Source organism: Chiloscyllium plagiosum, chromosome 5 (assembly GCF_004010195.1).
Source record: "Chiloscyllium plagiosum isolate BGI_BamShark_2017 chromosome 5, ASM401019v2, whole genome shotgun sequence".
NCBI classification, from domain to species: Eukaryota; Metazoa; Chordata; class Chondrichthyes; order Orectolobiformes; family Hemiscylliidae; genus Chiloscyllium; species Chiloscyllium plagiosum.
The window spans coordinates 91,302,687-91,326,462 of record NC_057714.1 but is presented as its reverse complement, the minus strand read 5'-3'; the positions used below and the strand labels follow the sequence as shown (position 1 = coordinate 91,326,462).

Sequence of the window (23,776 nt, the reverse complement as noted above, 5' to 3'; positions counted from 1 at the left end):
AAAATTGCAGCTCTACAAAATCAACCAGCGCCAGCTAGCTCATGAGATCATGGAGGCGCTGACCTCATCCACTTGTCCTCTCCCAAAAGAGAAACTGGAGGCATGTTTCTGAGAGAAACTGTTGACACCAAATCAAATATCAGCAAATACACCCCATATACGGAGAATGTAGATGATAGATCCTTGATGAAACCCATAGAGGTAGAAGAGGTCGAAGCAGCCATCAAGGGGATAGACGACCACAGTGTCGCTGGACCAGATGGCCTGAAACTGAGTGATATAAGATCCATTCACGAGGAGGAGGAAACCCGTCCACCCTGACTCTTCTCCCTATGGCGAAAATTGAGCAGGTTCCAGAATTGCTAAAAAAAAGCTGAACGGTCTTGATTTCTAAGTGCAAGGATGTAGACTGCCTGAAAAACGTCGACAACTGGCGGCCAATAACCATTGGTTGATGCTGCTACGACTTTTCACAAAAATAATGGCAAAACCCCTCAGTGAAATTGTCAAAATTAACAATAGACAAAAAGGGTTTCTAGCAGCCACTCCCGGGTGCAATGAAAACATTGTTAACCTTGAGAATATAGTTAAGGGAGCAAAGCATAACTGCAAGGACCTCACAGTAGTCTTTGTTGAGCTGGCGAAAGCATACGACTTGGTTGGGCACAAACTACTACTGAAAACATTGCAAACAGCACATCTTCCTAAAGCCTTTGTAGGCCTGATCAAGGATCTCTACACAGGCAATACAACCATGGTAGAAGGGAACGGTACTTGTACCACTCCAATAAACATTGAGAGGGGTGTGAAGCAGGGCGACCCACTCTCACCAATATTATTTAACATTGCTCTAGATCCTCTGACATGCTCTCTAGAGAAGGCCAACTCAGGGGTCACCATGCCCTGGGTGGCAGAAGAGTCAACTGCTCAACTTTGGCCTTCGCAGATGACATAGCCCTTCTGAGTGACTTTCACACCAGTATGGCGAGGAATCTAAAGCTGCTCCAGTCATATTGTGACCATAAGGGCCTCAATATTAACATCACAAAGATGAAGGGCTTCCACTTCACTTTAAAGAGGAAGACCTTCCGATATAATCAGTTTGTTAACTGGAAGCTGCGTAATGAACTTATAGCTTATATACCCTCAGGTGATACTGACAAATACCTGGGTGCCTGTATCAATCTGTGGGCAGGTGTGTCAGAAGAAGAATGGGAGGAGAGGCTTTAGACATCAGTGAAAGGAATACAGGCAGCATCACTCCGACCAAGGCAACGTCTGGAGATCCTAAAAACGCATGTCATCCTCAGATTGTATTTTAATTTGATCCTGTCCAAAGCATCTCAATGCATACTCTTAAAGCTGGACCATATCATACGAAACGCCATGAAAGAATTCCTCCAACTTCCACCTCATACCGCTGACAGAATCCTGTATGCCATCAATAGGAACGGCGGTCTAGGCATGCCAAAACTGGAAGTGCAAATTCCATCCATGATTGTCCGCAAACGCAAGGCACTAGAAATGTCCAAGGATGTGATAAAATGGGCCTCCATTCAGTATAAAGAAGAATGCAACAGAAACACCGTTGCAGGACTCCCGAGAACTCAAAGACTCAACATCGGCGCCCAATCAGTTTTTTAAAGTTCTTGCCTAATACCGTCAAAATTGGCCTTCCTCCAATTTAGAACTTCAACTTTTAGATCCTTTTCCATCACTATTTTAAAACTAATAGAACCATGGTTGCTGGCCCCAAAGTGCTCCCCCACTGGCACCTCAGTCACCTGCCCTGCCTTATTTCCTAAGATTAGGTCAGGGGTTTTGCACCTTCTCTAGAAGGTACATCCACATACTGAATAAGAAGATTTTCTTGTACACAATTAACAAATTCCTCTCTTTTTAAACCGTTAACACTATGGCAGTCCCAGTCTATGTTTGGAAAGTTAAAAACCCCTACCATAACTACCCTTGCCACTTGGATACAGAACTGGCTCAAAGATAGAAGACAGAGGGTGGTGGTGGAGGTTGCTTTTCAGACTGGAGGCCTGTGACCAGTGGAGTGCCACAAGGATCAGTGCTGGGTCCACTACTTTTCATCATTTATATATATGATTTGGATGTGAGCATCAGAGGTATAGTTAGTAAGTTTGCTGATGATACCAAAATTGGAGGTGTAGTGGATAACGAAGAGGGTTACCTCAGATTACAACGGGATCTTGGTCGGATGGGCCAATGAGCTGAGAAGTGACAGATGGAGTTTAATTCAGATAAATGTGATGTGCTACATTTTGGGAAAGCAAATCTTAGCAGGACTTATACACTTAATGGTAAGGTCCTAGGGAGTGTTGCTGAACAAAGAGACCTTGGAGTGCACGTTCATAGCTCCTTGAAAGTGGAGTCACAGGTAGATAGGATAGTGAAGAAGGTGTTTGGTAATGCTTTCCTTTATTGGTCAGAGTATTGAGTACAGGAATTGGGAGGTCATGTTACGGTTGTACAGGACATTGGTTAGGCCATTGTTGGAATATTGGTGCAATTCTGGTCTTCTTCCTATTGGAAAGATGTTGTGAAACTTGAAAGGGTTCAGAAAAGATTTACAAGGATGTTGCCAGGGTTGGAGGATTTGAGCTATAGGGAGTGGTTGAGTAGGCAGGGGCTGTTTTCCCTGGAGTGTCGGAGGCTGAGGGGTGACCTTATAGAGGTTCACAAAATTATGAGGGGCATGGATCAGATAAATAGATAAAGTCTTTTCCATGGGGTGGGGGAGTCCAGAACGAGAGGGCATAGATTTAGAGTGAGAGGAGAAAAATATAAAAGAGACCTAAGGGCCAACTTTTTCACTCAGATGGTGGTATGTGTGTGGAATGAGCTGACAGAGGATGTGTTGGAGGCTAGTACAATTGCAACATTTAAAAGGCATCTGGATGGCTAAATTAATAGGAAGGGTTTAGAGGGATATGGACCAGGAGCTGGCAGGTGGGACTAGATTGGGTTGGGATATCTGGTTGGCATGAACGAGTTGGACCGAAGGGTCTGTTTCCATGCTGTACATCTCTATGAGTCTATGACTCTATGGCAAGAGATTCAATTTTTTTAGTAACCACTGCTCCCGTGCTCGACAACTCCCTCCCTGCCTGACCGGTACATACTTATTCAAGGAACAGCTACTGCAGGCCCTTGATAAGCTCCACATTTCAATTGTGCCCATCCCCTGCAGTTTCCTTCCCCATCCTATGCATCCTAAATCTTGCCTAATTGCATCGTAATTGCCTTTCCCCTAGCTATAACTCTTGCCCTGCAATATATACCTATCCCTTCCCATTGCTAAAGTAAACATAACTGAATTGTGGTCACTATCACAAAAGTGTTCACCTACCTCCAAATTTAACACGTGACTGGTTCATTACATAGTACCAAATCTAATGTGGCCTCGCCCCTTGTTGGCCTGTTTGCATTACTGTGTCAGGAAACCCTCCTGCACACATTAGACAAAAACTGACCCATCTAAAGTATTTGAACTATAGTATTCCCAGTCAATATTTGGAAAGTTAAAGTCCCCCATAACAACTACCCTGTCACTCTCACTCCAACGGTAATCATCTTTGTTATCCTATCCTCGACATCTCTGGAACTACTCAGAGGCCTACAGAAAACTCCCAAGAGGGTGACCTCTCCTTTCCTGTTTCTAATCTCAGCCTGTACTACCTCAGTAGATGAGTCCTCAAATGTTCTTTCTGCAACCGCAATACTGTCCTTGACTAACAATGCCCCCCTCCCACCCCCACTTTTGTTTTACCATTTTCCCTGTTCTTACTGAAACATCCAAATCCTGGAATCTGCATTAACCATTCCTGTCCCTGCTCTACCCACGTTTCTGAAATGAGCACAATATCGAAATCCCAGGCTGCAAGTTCACCCACTTTATTCCAGATGCTCGTGGCGTTGAAGTAGACACACATCCTGCTTGTCAGTGCCTTCTTGCAGCCTTGAAACCTTAGTTCTGACCTCACTCCTCTCAACCTCCTGTGTACTCGGATGACAATTCTGGTTCCCAAACTCCTGCTGAATTAGTTTAAACCCACTCGAAGAGCATTAGCAAATTTCCCTCCCAGGATATTGGTACCCCCTTGGTTCAGATGAAGATCGTCCTGTTTGTAGAGGTACATCAATATTAAGGAGCTGGTGTTGAAAACATTTTAAGGTAGTTAACTCCCAGGGACTGATGGGATCTATCCTAAGATAGTGAAAGCAGGCAAGGGAGGAGATTGCTGAGGCCTTAACACAGCTCTTTTTTTTCTATTTAGCCAGAAGGTCCCAGAAGACTGAAGACTAATTAAGAGAAATAGTTAAGTCTGTTCTTTTGATCAAGATAACAGGGACAATGCAGTAAGCCTTACATCAGTGGTAAGGCAACTATGGGAGAAGATTCTAAGAGACAGGTCTTACTTGCATTTGGAAAAAACAATTGACTTATTGGATATAATCAGCATGGCTTTATGCAGGGAAGTTCTTGTCTTTCAAACTTGGTTGAGTTTTTTGAGGAAGTAGCAGGGTAAGACAGCAGATATGGTCCACATACGACTTTATTAAAGCATTTGACGAGATTGGTCGGTAGGCTGGTCCAGAAGAGCAAATTGGATGGAATCTATGGTGAGTTGTCAAGTTGGATACAAAAATGGCTTGACCATAGAAGATAGAGTAGCAGTGGAAGAGTGTTTTTCTGACTGAAGGTCTGTGACTAGTGGTGCTCCACCAAGATCAGTGCTGGGGCCACTGTTGAATGTAAATATGTAAATGATTTGGATGAAAATGTCAGTGGTCTGATTAGCAAGTTTGCAGATGACACCAAAAAAATACAAGTTGTGGATAGTGAGGTGGGATATTAAAGGATGTAGCAGGATATAGATGAGCTGGAAAGTTGGGCCGAGAAATGGCTGATTAATCCAGACAAGTGTCAGGAGATGCACTTTGGGAGGTCAAATGCAAGAGGAAAGTATATCGTACAGGGGCCAGACTATTAGGAGCATTAATATACAGAGGGATCTTGGGATCTAAGTTAATAGCTCCCTGAAAGTCGCAACACAGCAGATAATGTGGTAAAAAGGCATATGGCACGCTTGCCCTCTTCAGTTGTGGCAACGAATCTAAAAGTTGGCAAGTCATGCTGCAACTGTAGGAGGAAGTGCTGCAACAAGTATGAGACTTTGGTCAGGCCACGTTTGGAATACTGTTCACTTGGATTTTTATTTTCCTATAGAGCATTTGAGGCTGAGGGGCAACCCGATAGAAATATAAAATTGAGGGGCGCGGATAGGGTGGACCGTTGGAATTTCTTTCTCAAGATGGAAATGTCAAATGCTAAGGGGCCTGGTTTAAGGTGAGGGGGGAAAAGTTTATGAGAGATGTGCAAGGGCAGGTTTTATTGTACACTGAGGTCAGTAAGTGCCTGGAATACATTGCCGGGGAGGTGGTAGAAGAAGATCCATTAACAAAGTTTAAGAGACATTTAGACTGACAAATGAACAGGCAGAAAATAGATGGGGAGGGACCATTTACAGGCAGATAGGATTAGTTTAGAACAGCATTATGGTTAGCACAGACATGATGGGCCAAAGAGCCTGTTCCTATGCTGTACTGTTCTCTGTTCTATGCTTGGGGTCATGCTGAGCACAAAGATTGTTATTGGAGATCAATTATGACAGTTCCAAGACATCAATGTAGGAGCTTCTCAAGATAGTGCCCAAGGATCAATCATCTTCAGCAGCTTTATCAATTACCTTCCCCGATTGTACAATTATCAGAAACCTGTGATCTTATAATGTTCAGCACCATTTGAGACTCCACAAATACTGAAGACTCCATGTGTAGCAAGGAATGACAACATCCAGAGATGGGCTGATAAGTAGCAGGGTACATTCAAGCTACAGAACTGCTAAACATTTCCAACAAGAGAGAATTGAATTAGTTATCAATAGCGGGAGTACTTTGATCAGCTTTGGGGCCCTTATCTAAGGAAAGATCATCTTCTTTGGTTGTACATTAAAGTTGAGGATGATGTACATCCACTCCAGGCAGACGGGTGACAAGTGACTCTTACATTTCAGTGGGTATGTTGCATTTATTTAGGAAGGCTTTCTGGGTTTGTTGTATTGTTTCTTCTGCCCTCCAAATGATTGCTTCCCAGTCTGGAGTTCAGAGTAGACCACTTGTTTAGGGACAAGATTAGAGTGGTGCTGGAAATGCGCAGGTCAGGCAGCATCTGAGGAGCAGGAAAATTGACGTTTCGGGCAGGAGCCCTTCATCAGGAATGAAGCTGGAAGGCTCGGGGGTGGAGAGATAAATGGGAGGGGGTGGGGCTGGGGAGAATGTAGCTGGGAGTGCAATAGGTGGATGAAGGAAGGGGTAAAGTTGATAGGTCGGAGAGGAAGGTGGAGCGGATAGGTGAGAAGAAAGACTGACAGGCGGGAAGAAAGATTGACAGGCGGGACAGGTCATGAAGATGGTGCTAAGCTGGAAGTTTGGAACTGGGGTAAGGTGGGAGGAGGGGAAATGAGAAAACTGGTGAAGTCCACATTGATGCCCTGGGGTTGAAGGGATCTGAAGCAGAAGATGAGACGTTCTTCCTCCAGTCGTCCTGGGGTTGTTTAGGAAGTCTTATGTCTGGTATGTGGACAATATGGCCCACCCATGGCAGTTGGTCATGCAAGGCCAGTGCCTCAATTCAGGGATATAGGCCTGGGAGATGACACTCATGTTGGTATGCCTATTCTGGAAGTGGATTTGCAAGATTTTGTAAAGGCAGCTTGATGATAACTCTCCAAGGTTTGAGGTGTCCGTGGTATCTGCTCCATGTTTCTGATGCAAATGCAGGAGGGTGGGGACCATAGTGGCTCTGTAGACCATGAGCTTGGTGCTATGTTTGAGATCCCAGATTTGGAATACTCTATTACTCAGACATCAAACAGCTTCAGTGCCACACTAAAATGAATTTTGGATTTCATCGCCAATGGCGGCCACGGTATGGAAAATGATCCAAGTTGACCAGGGACTTACGTGGATTTTGATGATCATGGGACACCATTGTGTAGTAGGAGCAGTCTAGTAGAGAACCTTTCTTTTTCCAGATACTTAGGCTGATGTCCATTCTCTTTCACGCTATAATGAATGAATGGTCTGTAGCTCGGCCTTGGAATGTGTGCACACGTCGGTATCTTCTGCAAACTGCAGCTCGTTGACAGAGCTGGGGTGGTCTTGCTTCTGGCTTGGAAGCATTGAAGGTTAAACACTTTGCTGTTCATTTCTGTAGGTTAGTTCTGCTCTAGCGGTGAGCTTCATGGAGATGGGGGAATGTTGCAGCAAGGAAGATGGACAAGAGGGTTGGTGCCATGACACAGTCTTGCATGACCCTATTTTGCACTCATATTTAGTCTAGAAAGATATATTGGCATTGGAGGCGGTCTTAAGTAGGTTCACAAGGTTCCAGACATCTGAGGACTAGGGGAGACTGGACTTGCACTCATTGAATACACAAAAATGAGAGGTGACCTTATTGAAACATACATTCTTCTAAAGCGTCAATGGAGTCAAAATGTTAACTCTGCTTTACCTCCAAATATCTTCCAAACCTATTGAGTTTTCCAGCCATTTCTGCTATTGTTTCTGATTTTTAGCATTTGCAGTTCTTTGGTTTTTTTTCTTAGAGGACTTGACAAGGTTGATGAAAAAACGTTATTGCCCCTTGTAGAAGAGCCTAGAGAATGAGGCCATAATCTCAGATTAAGGGGTTACACACTTAAAACAGAGATGGAAGAAGAATTTCTTCTCAGGGTACTGTGGGATTCTTTACCCGATGAGGCTGGGCCATTATGTATATTCAAGGCTGAGTTAGATTTTTAAATCAATAAGGATCAAGGGGGGAAAGACAGGAAAGTGAAGTTGAGGATTATTTAGATCAGTCATGATTCTCATTTTGAGTCGATAAGCTAAATGGTCTACTTCTGTTCCTACGTCTTATAATCTTAAACCATTTCCATTTTGACATTAAACGGCCAGTACCATCACTGAATTCTGCACTATCAACATATGGGGGATTACCACTGACCAGAAACTAATATGGACCATACATATTGTGATGACAACAGCAAGTTTGAAGCTGGAAATTCTGTGGCAAGTAACTCAACTCCTAACGCCCCAATGTAGGGTTGAATTAGTTTTCAATAACTGAATTTTGCCTTGATTAAGCAAGTGAGAAATTAAATCATATTTTGTTTAATTATGGTTAGTTTTGGTGTTTTCTGGGGAGAAGATAGCCGCATAGTGCAGGTTGATAGCAATGTTGATGGGCTGTTTGCTGTTTTATGATTCAGTCTCTGCAAATGTAGGCTAGAATATATGAAAATGCTTTGAGTTTAAAAGGTTCTTACTGAAAGACACAGCTATGGGTTGAAATGGTTTAGTTTTGTAACAGACCTATGAATATGTATATATGTGAAATATGTATCTGTAACTTTGGAATTCAGTTCTGTAATGTGTTTTGTAGCCTTGTAGTTTTGATCTTTTTAAGATGTACCATTTGAGACATTTGGGATGATTAATCACAAAGAGCTGACACTACATACTCTAAACAAATTGCTTGCTCGTGTCATCTTCTCTTAAAGATCTATGAAGTTGGTAAACTAACAGGGATAAGTTTCTACAAAACAGATGATCTTACGAAAGTAACTGACATGTGAAATAATGAAACAGACACTAAGGTATCCATTATTTTAAAAGAAACCAATCAGGTTTTGGGCATGCACTACTTAATCAATTCTAGATTGAGCAGTACACAAGATGTTCATGCATGAACTCCTCATGTACTGCTCATTTGCCAATAAACAAACCAGAGATCAGGATGTCTTTGATCATCACATAAGTAATTGCGAGCAAGGGTTAATAAGGCCCGGGCTTTAGTCATTCAATGTACAAGAAAGATAATTGAAGACAGAAGGAGAACTCCAAGCAACTGAATGGAACAAGAAAGTTGTGCCCTGCCAACCAGTATCTCAAACTGGTGTCCTAAAGCAGAAGGACTGAAAACCACTCCTTTTTATTAAGGATGAATTATTTTGTGCTTGTTATGATACACATATTAACTTCCATAAAGCTTATGAAAATATTTATACCCGGAAAGGCTCACATAACTACTAAAGCTTTACATTTGCACTAACTCAGTCTATGATTATAATTAACTGTAATCTTACAATTAAAGTTAAAACAAACCCCAAAGCATTGCATTAAAGGCTCTCTGCTATCTATACAAGGCAAAAAAGCAGGAGCATGACCTCTACTTGCCTGAAGAGTGCAAATCCAACAATACTTGAGCTCAATTTCATTCGGGATAAAGCAGCCTGCTTGATTGGCATCCTGTCCAGCACTTTCAACATTCAATTCCTCCACTACCACTGCACAGTGGCAACAATGTCTACAAAAATCATTGTAACTCACCAATATCCCTTTGGCAGCATTCTCCAAACCTAGAGGACAAAGGCAGCAGATGCATGGAAACACCAACTCCAGTTCCCTCCAAGCCATACATAAGACCATAAGACATAGGAGTGGATGTAAGGCCATTCGGCCCATCGAGTCCACTCCGCCATTCAATCATGGCTGATGCGCATTTCAGCTCCACTTACCAGCGTTCTCCCCATAGCCCTTAATTCCTCTAGACAACAAGAATCTATCAATCTCGGCCTTGAAGACATTTAGCGTCCCGGCTTCCACTGCACTCCGTGGCAATGAATTCCACAGGCCCACCACTCTCTGGCTGAAGAAATGTCTCCGCATTTCTGTTCTGAAATGACCCCCTCTAATTCTACGGCTGTGTCCACATTATCCTGACTTGTAACTAAAAACTTGTACATCTACTATCACTATTTCAAAATCCTCAAACTCCCTTCTCAAAAGCACTGTGGGTTTACCGAGACTACATAGTCTGCAATGGTTCACGGCAGCAGCTTACTACCACCTTTTCAAGATGAATTAGCAATGAGGAAATGTTGCCCTAGTCACTGATACCCATATAGTTCGCTCCCTCTCTTTCTCTCTCTCTCTTTTAATCCCATGTACCTCTCTCTGTTTCTCTGAACATTACATATCTCTCCCCATCTCTGCTAACTTAATAAATACCTTTACCTTGGTAAATAATGAACTTTATTGCCAATGAAGATGTGAAAATCATAAAGCAGTAGAGAAAATATGCTGAGCATTACCCTTCAGAAATTTTTGATAATTTGATAATAATGATATTGTTTATATGATTGAAGCCAATGTTGATTCTGTTAGCAAATACTGAGCATATAAGTCCATATTGAGCATTTGAGACTTTAAATATGCAATTTTACAAAGTTATCTTCATTTTCTTCAAATCAGTCATAAAAGTATGCATGGCAAACTCAGATAGAACTCCTTTAGATTCGTTTCCAGTCATCCCAGTGAGATGAATAAACTTGCTGAAACTTATCCTGCACGCAGAATTCAAGGAATTTAAATTTTGGTCTTTTACTACCATGTTTTACTGAAGTTTTACCATTACATTGGCTTTAAAACTACATGGACATAAAATCAAATTAATAATTTGTCACGTTCTATTTTTCTAAGTTACAACAATATTGAATGCTTGCAGTTTTTCTGAAAAAAAACTATTCTTATCCTTTGAAGTTTCAGTTCTGAACAAAATCCTTTATTACTTTTCTTCTAAAACACTGCTGCAACATCATTGTGTCAAGTAAATCTACTTTTTCTACCTTGAACGACGACTTGACTGCCTGGAACAAAAAACTGTTGTGTCCCATCACTTGACTGTGCAGCATATTGGACAATGGTTGCCCCGGGCTGAGGCGTTCCAGCATTTGTCATTGTAAGTGTCTGCAGTCCCTGTACACCATCAGCTCCTGGATTTGCAATCTGGATAGTTCCACCTTGAGCAATGGCAACTAAGAAGAATAGATAAAAGTAAGTGAAGATGCCAGATAAATATTAGAACTCACTTTAAAATTAAATTTTGATCGTTTTGAATGGCAGCTTTTCATTTCAGCAATGCAAAGTTAATGTCAGCCTGTCACTGTTCCTCTACTACCTTTTTCGAATTTAGAAGTGAAACTAAAATATTTATAAAATAAAGATTTAACATTTAAATGGATGTAAAAGTCTGGAAAGTGCATAGTTACACATGTCAAAAGTCACCATTAAGACCGTGATAGTCTTTTGGAGACGTTTTCTTTGTTGAGATACCAGGTCATGTTAAATCAATTTAAAATTATTTTTAAAGGAAGATGATGCAGGCATGAAGGACCAGATACGACCAGTCATATGTCTATGAAACAAGCCACTGATTAGAAAGCCAACCAAAGTGTGAGGCTAATAGGCGCAGGACTAACTCTTTGAGTATTAAAAAGATCTGATAGTTGAACTTTACAGATTTTATTTTGGAGAACATTAAAAACATACTTTCTAGTAATAGTACATTTCTGAATTTCATATCACATTCTCCAGCTGGTTTCTTTTAAAGTTTTACCCCCAGCTTTATTGCTCTCCAGACTTTTGCACTATGGAATACTGGCATTTACAATTCCTCCAAAATCCATCCAATTGCTTGAGAGAACAGAATAGAACTTTGAGTATTGTTGAAAAAATACTTTTTGGTCAAAAAGCTTCAAGTAAATGTTGGCAGAATCTTATAAGCGCCTGAATGACATGGGCTATAGTTTGAAATAAGCTGAATTGCATGAGAAGTCCATCAAGGCCTAACTTGTCATTGCGATCAAATCACTGCATTTTTAATTAAGTTGCAGGCATCAAGGCAAGATTTTTAATAAAAACTGTATATCAATTCAAGAACTGAAATTGTTAGAAAAGCTCAGTAGTTCTGGCAGTATCTGTGGAGAGAAATCAGAGTTAACGTATCATGTTGAGTGACCCTTCTTCAGAACTCATTCAGTCAAGGTGATTTGCCTATTAAAGGGGATTATTGCTTGTAAATGATCTTTATAATTGCAGACCATACCTCATCAATGTACAGCTCTCTATTGTAGAGCCCACCCCGTGAGGATACTGGCTACTGAGAATTCTCAACATGTAAGTCAGAGTGGCTCTGGTGAATTCAGCTCATCAAGGACCTGCATGTTGGACATCAAGCACTATGACAGTGCATGCTGTATGGACACAAGCCACATACAGCCCACACCCATGGACAGTGGCATTCAACAGGTACCACTATCATTCAAATGCTGCAGCAAGAATTCTTTGCACTCAGGGACACAGACCTAGCTCATTAACGGGACATCACTTCACCTTCAACCAGTACATAGGCTCTATTATTACTGACTCACTTTGACCCTAACTGGAAGCCCAAAGCATTCCTACCTTGCCTTTTTGTGCCTTTGCACCTCAGCCAGAGATATCCAGTTCACAGTATTGCTTGTAGTGCGATGCCATTTTACACAGACCTAAACCCAGGGAGCTTGTCAGGATTCTCATATGTCTCAGACATGTCAAGGTAAACAGCCTTTGCTCAGGGGAATCCTGGCACAGCAAGTCATGTGCAACCTCTGATATCCATCCAAGAACTTGGATATGGATAGTCAGGATTCTCTCCTCATTTATGAGTGAGGATTCAGATGTCAGACAGTGCATCATTCATTTCTTTTTCCCTGCTGTGGAGTATTTTCCTCCTGGAATGGGAGAGAGCCAGATATTAAGCAGGATGACCCCAACTGATTACTTTTGATTCAGGTGGGCAGGTATCCTAAGTATGTGAGAAAGTAGTGTTCAGGGCATGCAGGGTTAGTGATGTCTGAGATTGGGTTGCGTGATCATTTCTGAGTGAAGATGTTGCAAGCAACAGCAAGAATGGTGCAGCATGAGCCAGGGCAGGAGATAGCAGATGTGAGAGTGTGAGATATCAGACAGAATATGGTGCTACTTACATTGGTGGAGTTAGCAAGGTCACTGACCTTCTTATATTACTGTACCTTTCTCCAGATGACTAAGATTGATTTGTGTGGTTTTCACTGAAGGAAAAGAACGCCAAGCCTGTGCATCACCTTGTCTAGCAGGATCTCAAGGTCTCTGTGCGCAAAGCAGGGTGCCAATTTTCCCTTGTCAGCCATACCCGAGCAGCAAATGACAGGAACCATGCAGGCAGCTCGAGATTAACAGTATCCATCTGGCTGCACAATGGTCATTTCAAAATGATGCCAGGGCTGAGAGTTTATCCCAGTACATCTTGACAGCGGCAAGTTGTTCAGGGTATGGCAAGTGGTAGAATGAGGCTAGAATCAGACTAGGGCACCATAAGGGTGGGATAGGTAGTTAATAAGGTGAGTTTGATAAGATACCGTGAGAAACCTTGTTAGGCTTTGCGGTGGGAAATTCTCCGTGAAACTTGACATAACTGATAGCCAAGGAAAGTAAATTTCCACTTTTTTTTAAGCAATACAACTGAAACCAGACAGCAAAAATCGGTAGATCTTGGTTAAGAAAAGCATTAGGATGCTTGTATAGTCTCAGTTGATAGATATATACAAACACAAACTCTCTGTAAGATATTTAACAGTAATCTGATTTTAGCCCTCAACTGGTCAGGGCCATTGAAGACATTGCAATTAAGTTCTACTCACTATGCATAGAGCAAGAGATGAATGAAAGAACCCGATATCCTGTATGGCTTATTATTCAGTAATTCAAGGAAGTTGTTCTTAATTACTCTCACTAGACCTGCAAAATTTTAATTAACCAATAGACCTTGGTAATGCTGCTGAAAAGTTTTAGAGCATCACAGTAAAATACTTAATATATAGTTGAAGTAAATATTTAAGGTCACTGATGTCAGATTTGATAAATAATAAACATAATTTAAAATGATATTACATACTGTATTGGCCAGTGCTCGTCTGATAGATAGACGTTGGTACTGCCATTGTAGTGATAGCAGCTGTCGCTCCCTCTTCCTCTGATTTTTCTTCATCAATCTTTGGAACACCAGGTGCATCAGAAGATAATTCATTTAGGATTTTTCTGAAATGACATAACCTAAGTTTAGCTAACTGTGATATAAGAAAGACAGTTGCTAATGCAATTTTCCTAATTTTTATCATTTTGGGACTTGGTTCATTTACAATATTTTCAAAATGCAATTTTACACAATAAACTAAAATTAATAACTACATACACAATGCAAGTGAGTATGGTTAACTCATGAGCCCCAATATTTCATTCAGTGATCAACAATGAATCATGTATTGAAAAATGAATTTCAAAGTTGCTTGCTATCATCTGTTAGGAGGTAACAATAATATAATGTACAAACAGAGTCCTTTCAGAAAACAAGTGCAAGTTTCCTTAAATGTGATGATTCTTACAACTGCATTTTGACCAGCAGCTGTTAAAAAAAATTTTCATTAACAACTTTGAAAATGCGTTGACCCTGAAGCAAATTAATTAGACCCCCAGCATTTACATGGCAGGGAATTGCAGAAGAGCGCCACATGTGATTTTTCACAGGCTCTTGTAGCTGATAAGATTTTAAGTCTTATCACCTGCAAGTAAGTCCAGCATAATTGAGAATAGGAATGCTCATGGAGTCTCTTTTATCCTTAGTTGCCTCAAGTAGATGTGTAATAATTACTAAGTTCCAGCAGGAAAGATAACTTGCAAAAAATAACATGGTTTCCACTACCCATCCAATTTCATCTTTTCAATTAATTTGCAAAACATCATAAATTTGATTTTGACAATTGGTGTGTAAGGCATCTGCAGACATACCATTTATTTAATATTAACAGATAAAATTCTTTCAGATAATGAATAACAATTACAGATCTAACTCACTCTTAAGTATTGCTTTATTCATGCGCTTCCCTCCATTACAGTCAGAATGAGTTGTTCATTCATGCTTACACAGTACTTGCATGCTTTTGCAAATCTTTGACTAACCAAGTAATCCATGCCTGGCTTGGAATGTATTTATTTATTTTGTGGGATGTGGCCATTGTTGGCTAGCCAGCATTTATTGCCCATCCAGAGTTGACCTTGAGAAAGTAATAGTGAGCTGCCTTCTTGAGCCACTGCAGTCCACCTGCTGTGGGTTGACTCTCAATGCCATTAGGCAGGGAATTCCAGAATTTTGACCCCATGACAATGAAGGAACAGTGATATATTTCCAAGTCGGGATGGTGAGTGGCTTGGACGGTAACTTGAAGGTGGTTGTGTTCCCATATATCTGTTATCCTTGTCCTTCAAGATGGAAGTGGTCATGGGTTTGGAAGGTGCTATCTGAGATTCTTTGGTGAATTTCTGCAGTACAATTTTCAGATAGTATACACTGCTGCTACTGAACGTCAGCGATGAAGGGAGTGGATGCTTGTGGATGCAGTGTCAATCAAGAGGACTGCTTCATCCTTGATGGTGTTAAGCTTCTTGAGTGATGTTAGGGCTGTACTCATCCAGACCTGTGGGGGGGTATTTCATCACACTCCTGACTTGTGCCTTATAGATGGTGGACAAACTTTGGGGAGTCAGGAGGTGTGTTGCTTGCTGCATTATTCCTAGCCGCTGCATTTATGTGGTGAGTCCTGTTGAGTTTCTGATCAATAATAACTCCCAGAGTACTGATATGCCAAGAGGCAATGGTTAGATAGTCTCTTGTTGGTGATGATTATACCTTGGCATTTGTGGCGGTGATAATAACAAGTTGCTTTTATATGGGGTCTTTATAGTAAACATAATAAAGCATCCCAAAGATGTTTACAGGACAAACAAAATTTAACACAGAGCTATAAAGGAAGACAGTTAAGAGGTTCGTCAAAATTAAACATTTTATGGAGATGATTAAATGAAAACAGGGAAGAAAGGCACAACCAACAATGGTAGAGTTTTTTTCAAATTGGAATGTGAATTGTATGAGTGAAGCAGTCTTTGAGGGTAATAGAGCTGGAAAAGCTCGTAAAGATAAGGAAGGGCATGGGGTGTTTTTAAAATAAGAATATTAAAATCAAGCTGTTGCTGAACTGAAAACCATGCAAGACCCACTGCACAGGGATGAAGCATTAAGGGAACAGTGCGAAAATTAAAATAAAAGCACTGGAGATCTAAGAGTTCAAATTTATGAAGGGTGCAAAATGGGAGGCAGGTGAGGAGGACTTTGGAATAGCATTTATTTGTACAGTACCTCATCCATGAATCTAAACTAGTTCACAAGTGTCTCATAACTGCAATGTGTACAATAGAGGATGCACAACACAATTTGTCAAGGCTTCCTCAGTGGCATTCCCAAAACTTCTATTATCTTGATAGACAATGGATCAGGTGTAATGGAAATATAATCGTCTCATAGACAAAGTCCAAATCATATGCTATTCTAACAGGCACACAAGGCTGCTTTCTCTTCAGTTTGCTTTCTCTTCTTTCAGCTGGGTCAAAATTCTGATTTTTGTTTTGTGCAACAGCTATGGAGTTTCAACTCATTAACCGCAACATTTCAACTTGCTGATCAGCACCTTACCAAAGGCAACTAGGAAAGAAAATCAATGTTGGGCTTGGCAGTATTGCCCACATGCAAAAGATTTTGTCTGTAAGCAACTAGAAATAAACAACTCTGTAAAAATAAGGTGCACTATAACCTCAACATCAAAATATAATTTATAAGATAATCCTCTTAACTTGTTTGAATAATCAATCTGCAAAAATAGCCTGTGGATTATCATTTACTGTTCACATGCAACCTTCCAGTATTGCTCGAATACTTCCAAATGACGTTCACAGGCAATGTACAGTGATAATTTTCGCATTCCCACAAAACAAAGATACATTATTTCCCTATTCCAAAATTCACTCAGAAAATATTACATCAGTTGTAGTTTTACACTTCAGGTAACGTCGACAAATTTGCTCTAATCCAAGCCTACTGCTGAAGCACAGCACAAACTGTTGAGAATCCCCAATGTAATTTCAATGACCAATTGTTGAGCAATACCATTATACACTGGAAAGTATTGTGAGGTCACACAGAATATTTAGAACTCTCACATAACATTGCATTACACTGTTTTACTGAAGGATTTATCAATTTTTCTCTATTTTAACCCTATTACAAGATTACATGAAGATCTCAGAAAATGCCAGATATGTCAGGTAGTGGGGAAACCTCAACCACAATTTAATTCCAACACCAACTTTCAAAGAACCATTTAGAAGGGTTTTAACAGTAGACCTACCTAAAACCAAAAGTGGGAATCAAATGATTTTTAAAAATCATAAATGTTTCAACAAGGTTTCCTGAAGCAGTGCATTTGAGAAAAAAATATGGCAAAAGTGATAGAGGAGAGGTTAGCACAACGTTTTTTTAAGATATGGATTTCACAAAGAAATACAATCAGATCAGGGTTAAATTTGTTGCAAATATTCAAATAAATAATGAACAGTTTGGAAAAAGAACATATATTTTCAGTTTATCATCCATAATCTCAAGGAGCAGTAGAAAGATGGCACCAAACATGAAATTCTATGATTACAGCGTGTCTAATCATTCCATATCAAGAATATCATACGATTATAATTAAGGAATTCCATTTTCACTGTTTGCCATTAGGGATATTCCTAATGAGTTCTTAGGATTTTGTACTTTTGAACTGATATATGGGCATGAGGTGAATAGCATCCTTACATTTGTTAAGTAATTATTTATAAACCAAAACTAAACTTCTTATATATATGTCGAGTTTCAGAGGAAATCTAACAAAATCATGCAGGTTTGTCAGAAATGTTTGAAGAGTGCTCAAAAAAACAATAAAAACTGAAGCAGATAAAAGCTCAGATTTTTGTTCCTGGAATCAAGGTGTTTGTACTGGTGTTTGTCTCTGGGGATGCATTAAAAGAAAAGTTTATTACACTTAACAAATTACAGAGAACATCAATGGGGTAAATTTACGAGTACTTCAGACAGGAGAAAAATTCAGAAAGTGAATTATATAAATGACAGGAAAGTCAGAAGAGAAATAAATTTACATATAGACTGCTGATTAAAATGCAAAATCCAGATTCCTTTTGAGTCTTAGTCCCTAGATAAACGTCTAATCAATGTACAAGAGATGATATCTCAGGTTAGACAATGCACTTTTGGTGTGAGGTCATGTTTCAAATTGATGTTTTGACAGAAAAGAATCTTGAATGAAATAATTCCCACCCTATGTGTATGTATGTGACACCCCTACTCACGCACACTCACTCAGGCACTCCTATACACACACAGACACACGGACACACATATACATAGACATGCACACAGACACTCACACACACCCTTATAGACACCCACACTCACACAAGCATCCTCTCAGAGACTTAGACCACTCTACACTTATAGAACATAGAACATAGAAGAATACAGCGCAGTACAGGCCCTTTGGCCCTCGATGTTGCGCCGATCCAAGCCCACCTAACCTACACTAGCCCACTATCCTCCATATGCCTATCCAATGCCCGTTTAAATGCCCATAAAGAGGGAGAGTCCACCACTGCTACTGAACATAGAGAACATAGAACAATACAGCACAGAACAGGCCCTTCGGCCCACGATGTTGTGCCGAACATTTGTCCTAGCTTAAGCACCCATCCATGTACCTATCCAATTGCCACTTAAAGTTCGCCAATGATTCTGACTCTGCCACTCCCACAGGCAGCGCATTCCATGAACTCACGACTCGCTGAGTAAAGAACCTACCCCTAACATCTGCTCTATACCTACCACCCTTAATTTAAAGCTATGCCCCCTCGTAATAGCTAATACTGGCATGGATAGAGGATTGGCTAACCGGTCAACTTCTGCTGGGTTTAATGTTGGGACCACAACTATCATGCTCTATCTTAACGATCTGGATGAAGGGACTGAGGGCATCGTTGTTAAGTTTGCAGATGGCACAAAGATAGGTGGAGGGACAGGTAGTGTTGAGGGAGCGGGGAGGATGCAGAAGCATTGAACAGGTTAGGAGAGTGAGTAAAGAAATGACAGATGGAATACAATGTGGGAAAGTGTGAGGTTATGCACTCTGGCTTTTTAAAAAATTCATTTGTGGGACTTGGGTGTCGCTGGCTGGCCAGCATTGATAGCCCATCCCTGTTTGCCCTTGAGCAAGTGGTGGTGGGCTGCCTTCTGGATTCACCACATGGGTTCAGCCACAATGCCGGTAGGGAGGGAATTCCAGGTCTTTGACCCAACGACTGTGATGGAACGGTGGTATATTTCCAAGTCATAGTGATGAGTGGCTTGGAGGGGAACGTGTAAATGGTGTTGTTTCCAAGTACCTGCTATCCTTGTCCTTCTAGGTGAAAATGGTTGTTGGTTTGGAAGGTGCTGTCTGAGGATCTTTGGTGAATTTCTGCAGTGCATCTTGTAGATAGTACACATTGCTGCTACTGAGCATCAGTAGTGGTGGTGGAGGGATTGAATGTTTGTTGATGTGATGCTAATCAAGAGGGTTGCTTTGTCCTGGATGGTGTCAAGCTTCTTGAGTATTGTTGGAGCTGCCCCAATCCAGGCAAGTGGGGAGTCTTCTATCACACTCTATGTGTTTATGTCATAGAGTCACAGAGATATACAGCATGGAAGCAGACCCTTTGGTCCAACCCATCCATGCCGACCAGATATCTCAACCTAATCTAGTCCCACCTACCAGCACTTGGCCGATATCCCTCCAAATCCTTCCTGTCTCTTTGTTCAGCAACACTCCCTAGGACCTTACTATTAAGTGTATAAGTCCTGCCAAGATTTGCTTTACCAAAATGCAGCACCTCGCATTTATCTGAATTAAACTCAATTCTGCCACTTCTCAGCCCAATGGCCCATCTGGTCAAGATCCTGTTGTAATTTGAGGTGACCCTCGTCATTGTCCACTACACCTCCAATTTTGGTGTCATCTGCAAACTTACTAACTGTACCTCCTATGCTCGCATCCAAATAATTTATGTAAATGACAAAAAGTAGAGGACCCAGCACCGATCCTTGTATTCCACTGGTCACAGACCTCGAGAGAGCGAGAGTGAGAGAGACAGAGACAGAGAGAACGGGACAGCGTGTGTGTGTACGTACATGTGGAGGACCCAGCACCGATCCTTGTGGCATTCCACTGGTCACAGACCTCGAGAGAGCGAGAGTGAGAGAGACAGAGACAGAGAGAACGGGACAGCGTGTGTGTGTACGTACATGTGTCAATGTTTGTGTGGGAGAGAGGGGCCGTGTAAGTGTGTGTGTGTGTGTTAGTCTGTATGTGGGAGTATAGTGTGGTGAGGTTACCTGTAGTGGGACATGACCCAAGATCATTACTCTTCAGTGCCATCTTGCCTCTACCAATTCCCTCGCCTCTATATGTCCTCAATGGACCTTGCCAATGCAGACGGGCACAGATGCCAGCTGGTACTACACCGGCCCAAATGCAATTCCGTCACCATTATGAGTCCGCTTTCGCACCCACCTCCCCGGTGTAATCGCAGCTGCTGATGAGGGGATCTCATACTGGGGCCAAATATCTCCACCTCCAGCCACATGAATCAGTGCTGGATGCAGACTCCACCAGGAACCAAAACTCACCTCCGCTGCAGCAGCCATGAGTAGGTGTTAGTACTGCCTCGTCAATGCAGAAACCACTGGGAACCCAAACCCACCTCTGACACCACTGCCACGAATCTGCACTGGGCCCTCACGCCGCCACTGACACCATCACCAAGACTAGGCTCTTCCAGAAGAGATAAGTAAAATAAAAGAGGAACAGAGAGAGAATAGGGAAGAAAAGAAACAAAGAGGACAGAGTGGACAAGCCCCAAGCTCAGAATGCCCACTCCACCACCACCTTACCGGAAGCTCCAGATAATCAATCGTCAATCAAGAAACCAAACTGGTTGCAACAGAAGGACAAGATGGAAATCAAACAAAATGTTAGCAATTATCTAGAAAATTAGATTTCTGCTGAAAAATATTAAATGACGCAGGAAATTTACAGATCCAACAACTTGGCAGCAACTGTTATTTATACTTACATAATCCTCTCACTTTTCTGGATCTATTGTACAACAAGAATTTGTGATTCTACTATTGGAATTTAATGCTACAATCATATAATTGAAAATCATTCTGACAAAAAGAGACACATTAATTCTTGAACCAACACCTTGCTAAGAGTAAATATATTTGAAAGCAAATATCATGAGCAAATTGGACTTTTTATGTACCATGATTATTATGAGAACCCTTGTGTATTTAATGTTAATGTGCAACTACTGCAAACATGAAATATAGATATTGATGAGGAAATTTTGATGGAAACTGAAAATGCTTTTTGAAGATACATCCCTCAAAAAAGAAAAGTATGATGAAGGTTTGTAATAGATTATTAATATTATTTAGGAACTTGGGTTTTAAAGTAGAGATATATGGGTTTTTGGTTTTCATATTTGTCAGAAGCTGGTGTAGGAGGGAGGACTTCAGATACATAGATAATTGGGATGCCTTCTGGGGAAGGTGGGACCTGTACAAGAAGGACGGGTTGCATCTAAACTGGAAGGGGACCAATGTCCTGGGTGAAAGGTTTGCTTGAGTAGTTCGAGAGGGTTTAAACTAGTATGGCAGGGGGGTGGGAACCTGAGCTGTATACCAGAGGTGAGAGTTGTTGCAGATGAGGCAATAGCAAGAGGTAGACCAGCTAGTGGGAAGGATTTTCCTGTGAAGGAACCAAGGGATCAGTTAAAGTGTGTTTGTTTTAACGCAAGGAGTATCAGGTATAAAAGTGATGAACTTAGAGCATGGATCAGTTCCTGGTGCTATGATGTTGTGGCCATAACAGAGACATGGGTTTCTCAGGGGCAGGAATGGTTGCTGGATGTTCCAGGGTTTAGAGCATTTAAAAAGAATAGGGAGGGGGGAAAAAAAGAGGAGGGGGTGTAGCACTACTAATGAGAGAGGGTATCACAGCTACAGAAGCTTCCATTGTCGAGAAGATCTGCCTACCGAGTCAGTATGGGTGGAAATTAGGAACAGCAAGGGAGCAGTCACCTCGTTAGGGGTTTACTACAGGCCCCCCAATAGCAGCAGGGAGATTGAAGAAAGCATAGCTCGGCAGATTTTGGAAAGTGTGGACGTAGTAGGGTTGTTGTTATGGGGGACTTTAACTTTCCCAATATTGATGGGAACCTCCTTCGAGCAGAAGATTTGAATGGAGCTGTTTTTGTAAGGTGTGTTCAGGAGGGTTTCCTAACTCAGTACGTTGACAGGCCGACGAGGGGAGAGGCCATTCTAGACTTGGTGCTCGGAAACGAGCCGGGGCAGGTATCAGATCTTGTGGTGGGAGAGCATTTTGGTGATAGTGACCACAACTGCCTCACATTCTACATAGCTATGGAGAAGGAGAGGACGAGGCAAAATAGGAGGATATTTAATTGGGGAAGAGGAAACTATGATGCGATTAGACAGAAGTTAGGAAGCATGGACTGGGAGCAATTGTTCCATGGTAAAGGCATTATAGACATGTGGAGACTGTTTAAGGAACAGTTGTTGCAAGTGATGAATAAATATGTGCCTCTGAGACAGGCAAGAAGGGGTAAGATAAAGGAACCTTGGATGACGAGAGCGGTGGAGCTTCTCGTCAAAAGGAAGAAGGTAGCTTACATAAGGTGGAGGAAGCTAGGGTCAAGCTCAGCTCTAGAGGATTACAGGCAGGCGAGGAAGGAGCTCAAAAATGGTCTGAGGAGAGCCAGGAGGGGGCACGAGAAAGGCTTGGCAGAACAGATTAGGGAAAACACAAAGGCCTTTTACATTTATATGAGGAATAAGAGAATAATCAAAGAAAGAGTAGGGCCGATCAGGGGTAGCAAAGGGAACTTGTGTGTGGAGTCTGAGGAGGTAGGGGAAGCCCTAAATGAGTTTTTTCCTTCTGCCTTTACGAAAGAAACGAACTTTGTAGTGAATTAAACCTTTGAAGAGCATGCTGGAATGGATAGAGATAGAGGAAGCTGATGTGCTGAAAATTTTGTCAAACATTAAGATTGACAAGTCGCCAGGCCCGGACCAGATTTGTCCTCGGCAGCTGTGGGAAACAAAGAATGCAATTGCTTCGCCACTTGCAAAGATCTTTGCATCCTCACTCTCCACTGGCGTTGTACCTGAGGACTGGAGAGAGGCAAATGTAATTCCTCTCTTCAAGAAAGGAAATAGGGAAATCCCCAGCAATTACAGACCAGTAAGTCTCACGTCTGTCGTCTGCAAGGTGTTAGAAAGGATTCTGAGGGATGGTTATAAATCCTATCTGGAAGAGCATGGCTTGATTAAATACAGTCAACGCGGCTTTGTGAGGGGCTCGTCATGCCTCACAAACCTTATCGAGTTCTTTGAGGATGTGACTAGAAAAGTTGATGAGGGTCGAGCTGTGGATGTGGTGTATATGGACTTCAGCAAGGCATTTAAAAGGTTCCCCATGGTAGGCTCATTCAGAAGGTCAGGAGGAATGGAATACAGGGGAACTTAGCTGTCTGGATACAGAATTGGCTGGCCAACAGAAGACAGCGAGTGGTAGTGGAAGGAAAATATTCTGCCTGGAAGTCAGTGGTGAGTGGTGTTCCACAGAACTCTGTCCTTGGACCTCTATTGTTTGTAATTTTTATTAATGACTTGGATGAGGGAATTGAAGGATGGGTCAGCAAGATTGCAGATGACACAAAGGTTGGAGATGTCGTTGACAGTATAGAAGGCTGTTGT

The 23,776-nt window shown here is 41.6% G+C and overlaps 1 protein-coding gene across 4 annotated transcripts in view; it reads right to left on the bottom strand.

The window, feature by feature from the left end:
• LOC122550087 (cAMP-responsive element modulator-like) overlaps positions 1–23,776 on the bottom strand; it is a 144,029-nt gene that overhangs the window by 45,074 nt on the left and 75,179 nt on the right. For all 4 annotated transcript variants that reach the window (XR_006311740.1, XM_043690639.1, XM_043690638.1 and 1 more), the window contains 2 exons: positions 13,913–14,055; positions 10,785–10,973 (listed from right to left, as the gene is read on the bottom strand). Coding sequence is in view for 3 of the 4 variants with exons in the window: in XM_043690639.1 (XP_043546574.1) it covers positions 10,785–10,973; positions 13,913–14,055 (332 nt within the window). In the remaining variant the exon portion in view is untranslated. The remainder of the gene's footprint in view (positions 1–10,784; positions 10,974–13,912; positions 14,056–23,776) is intronic.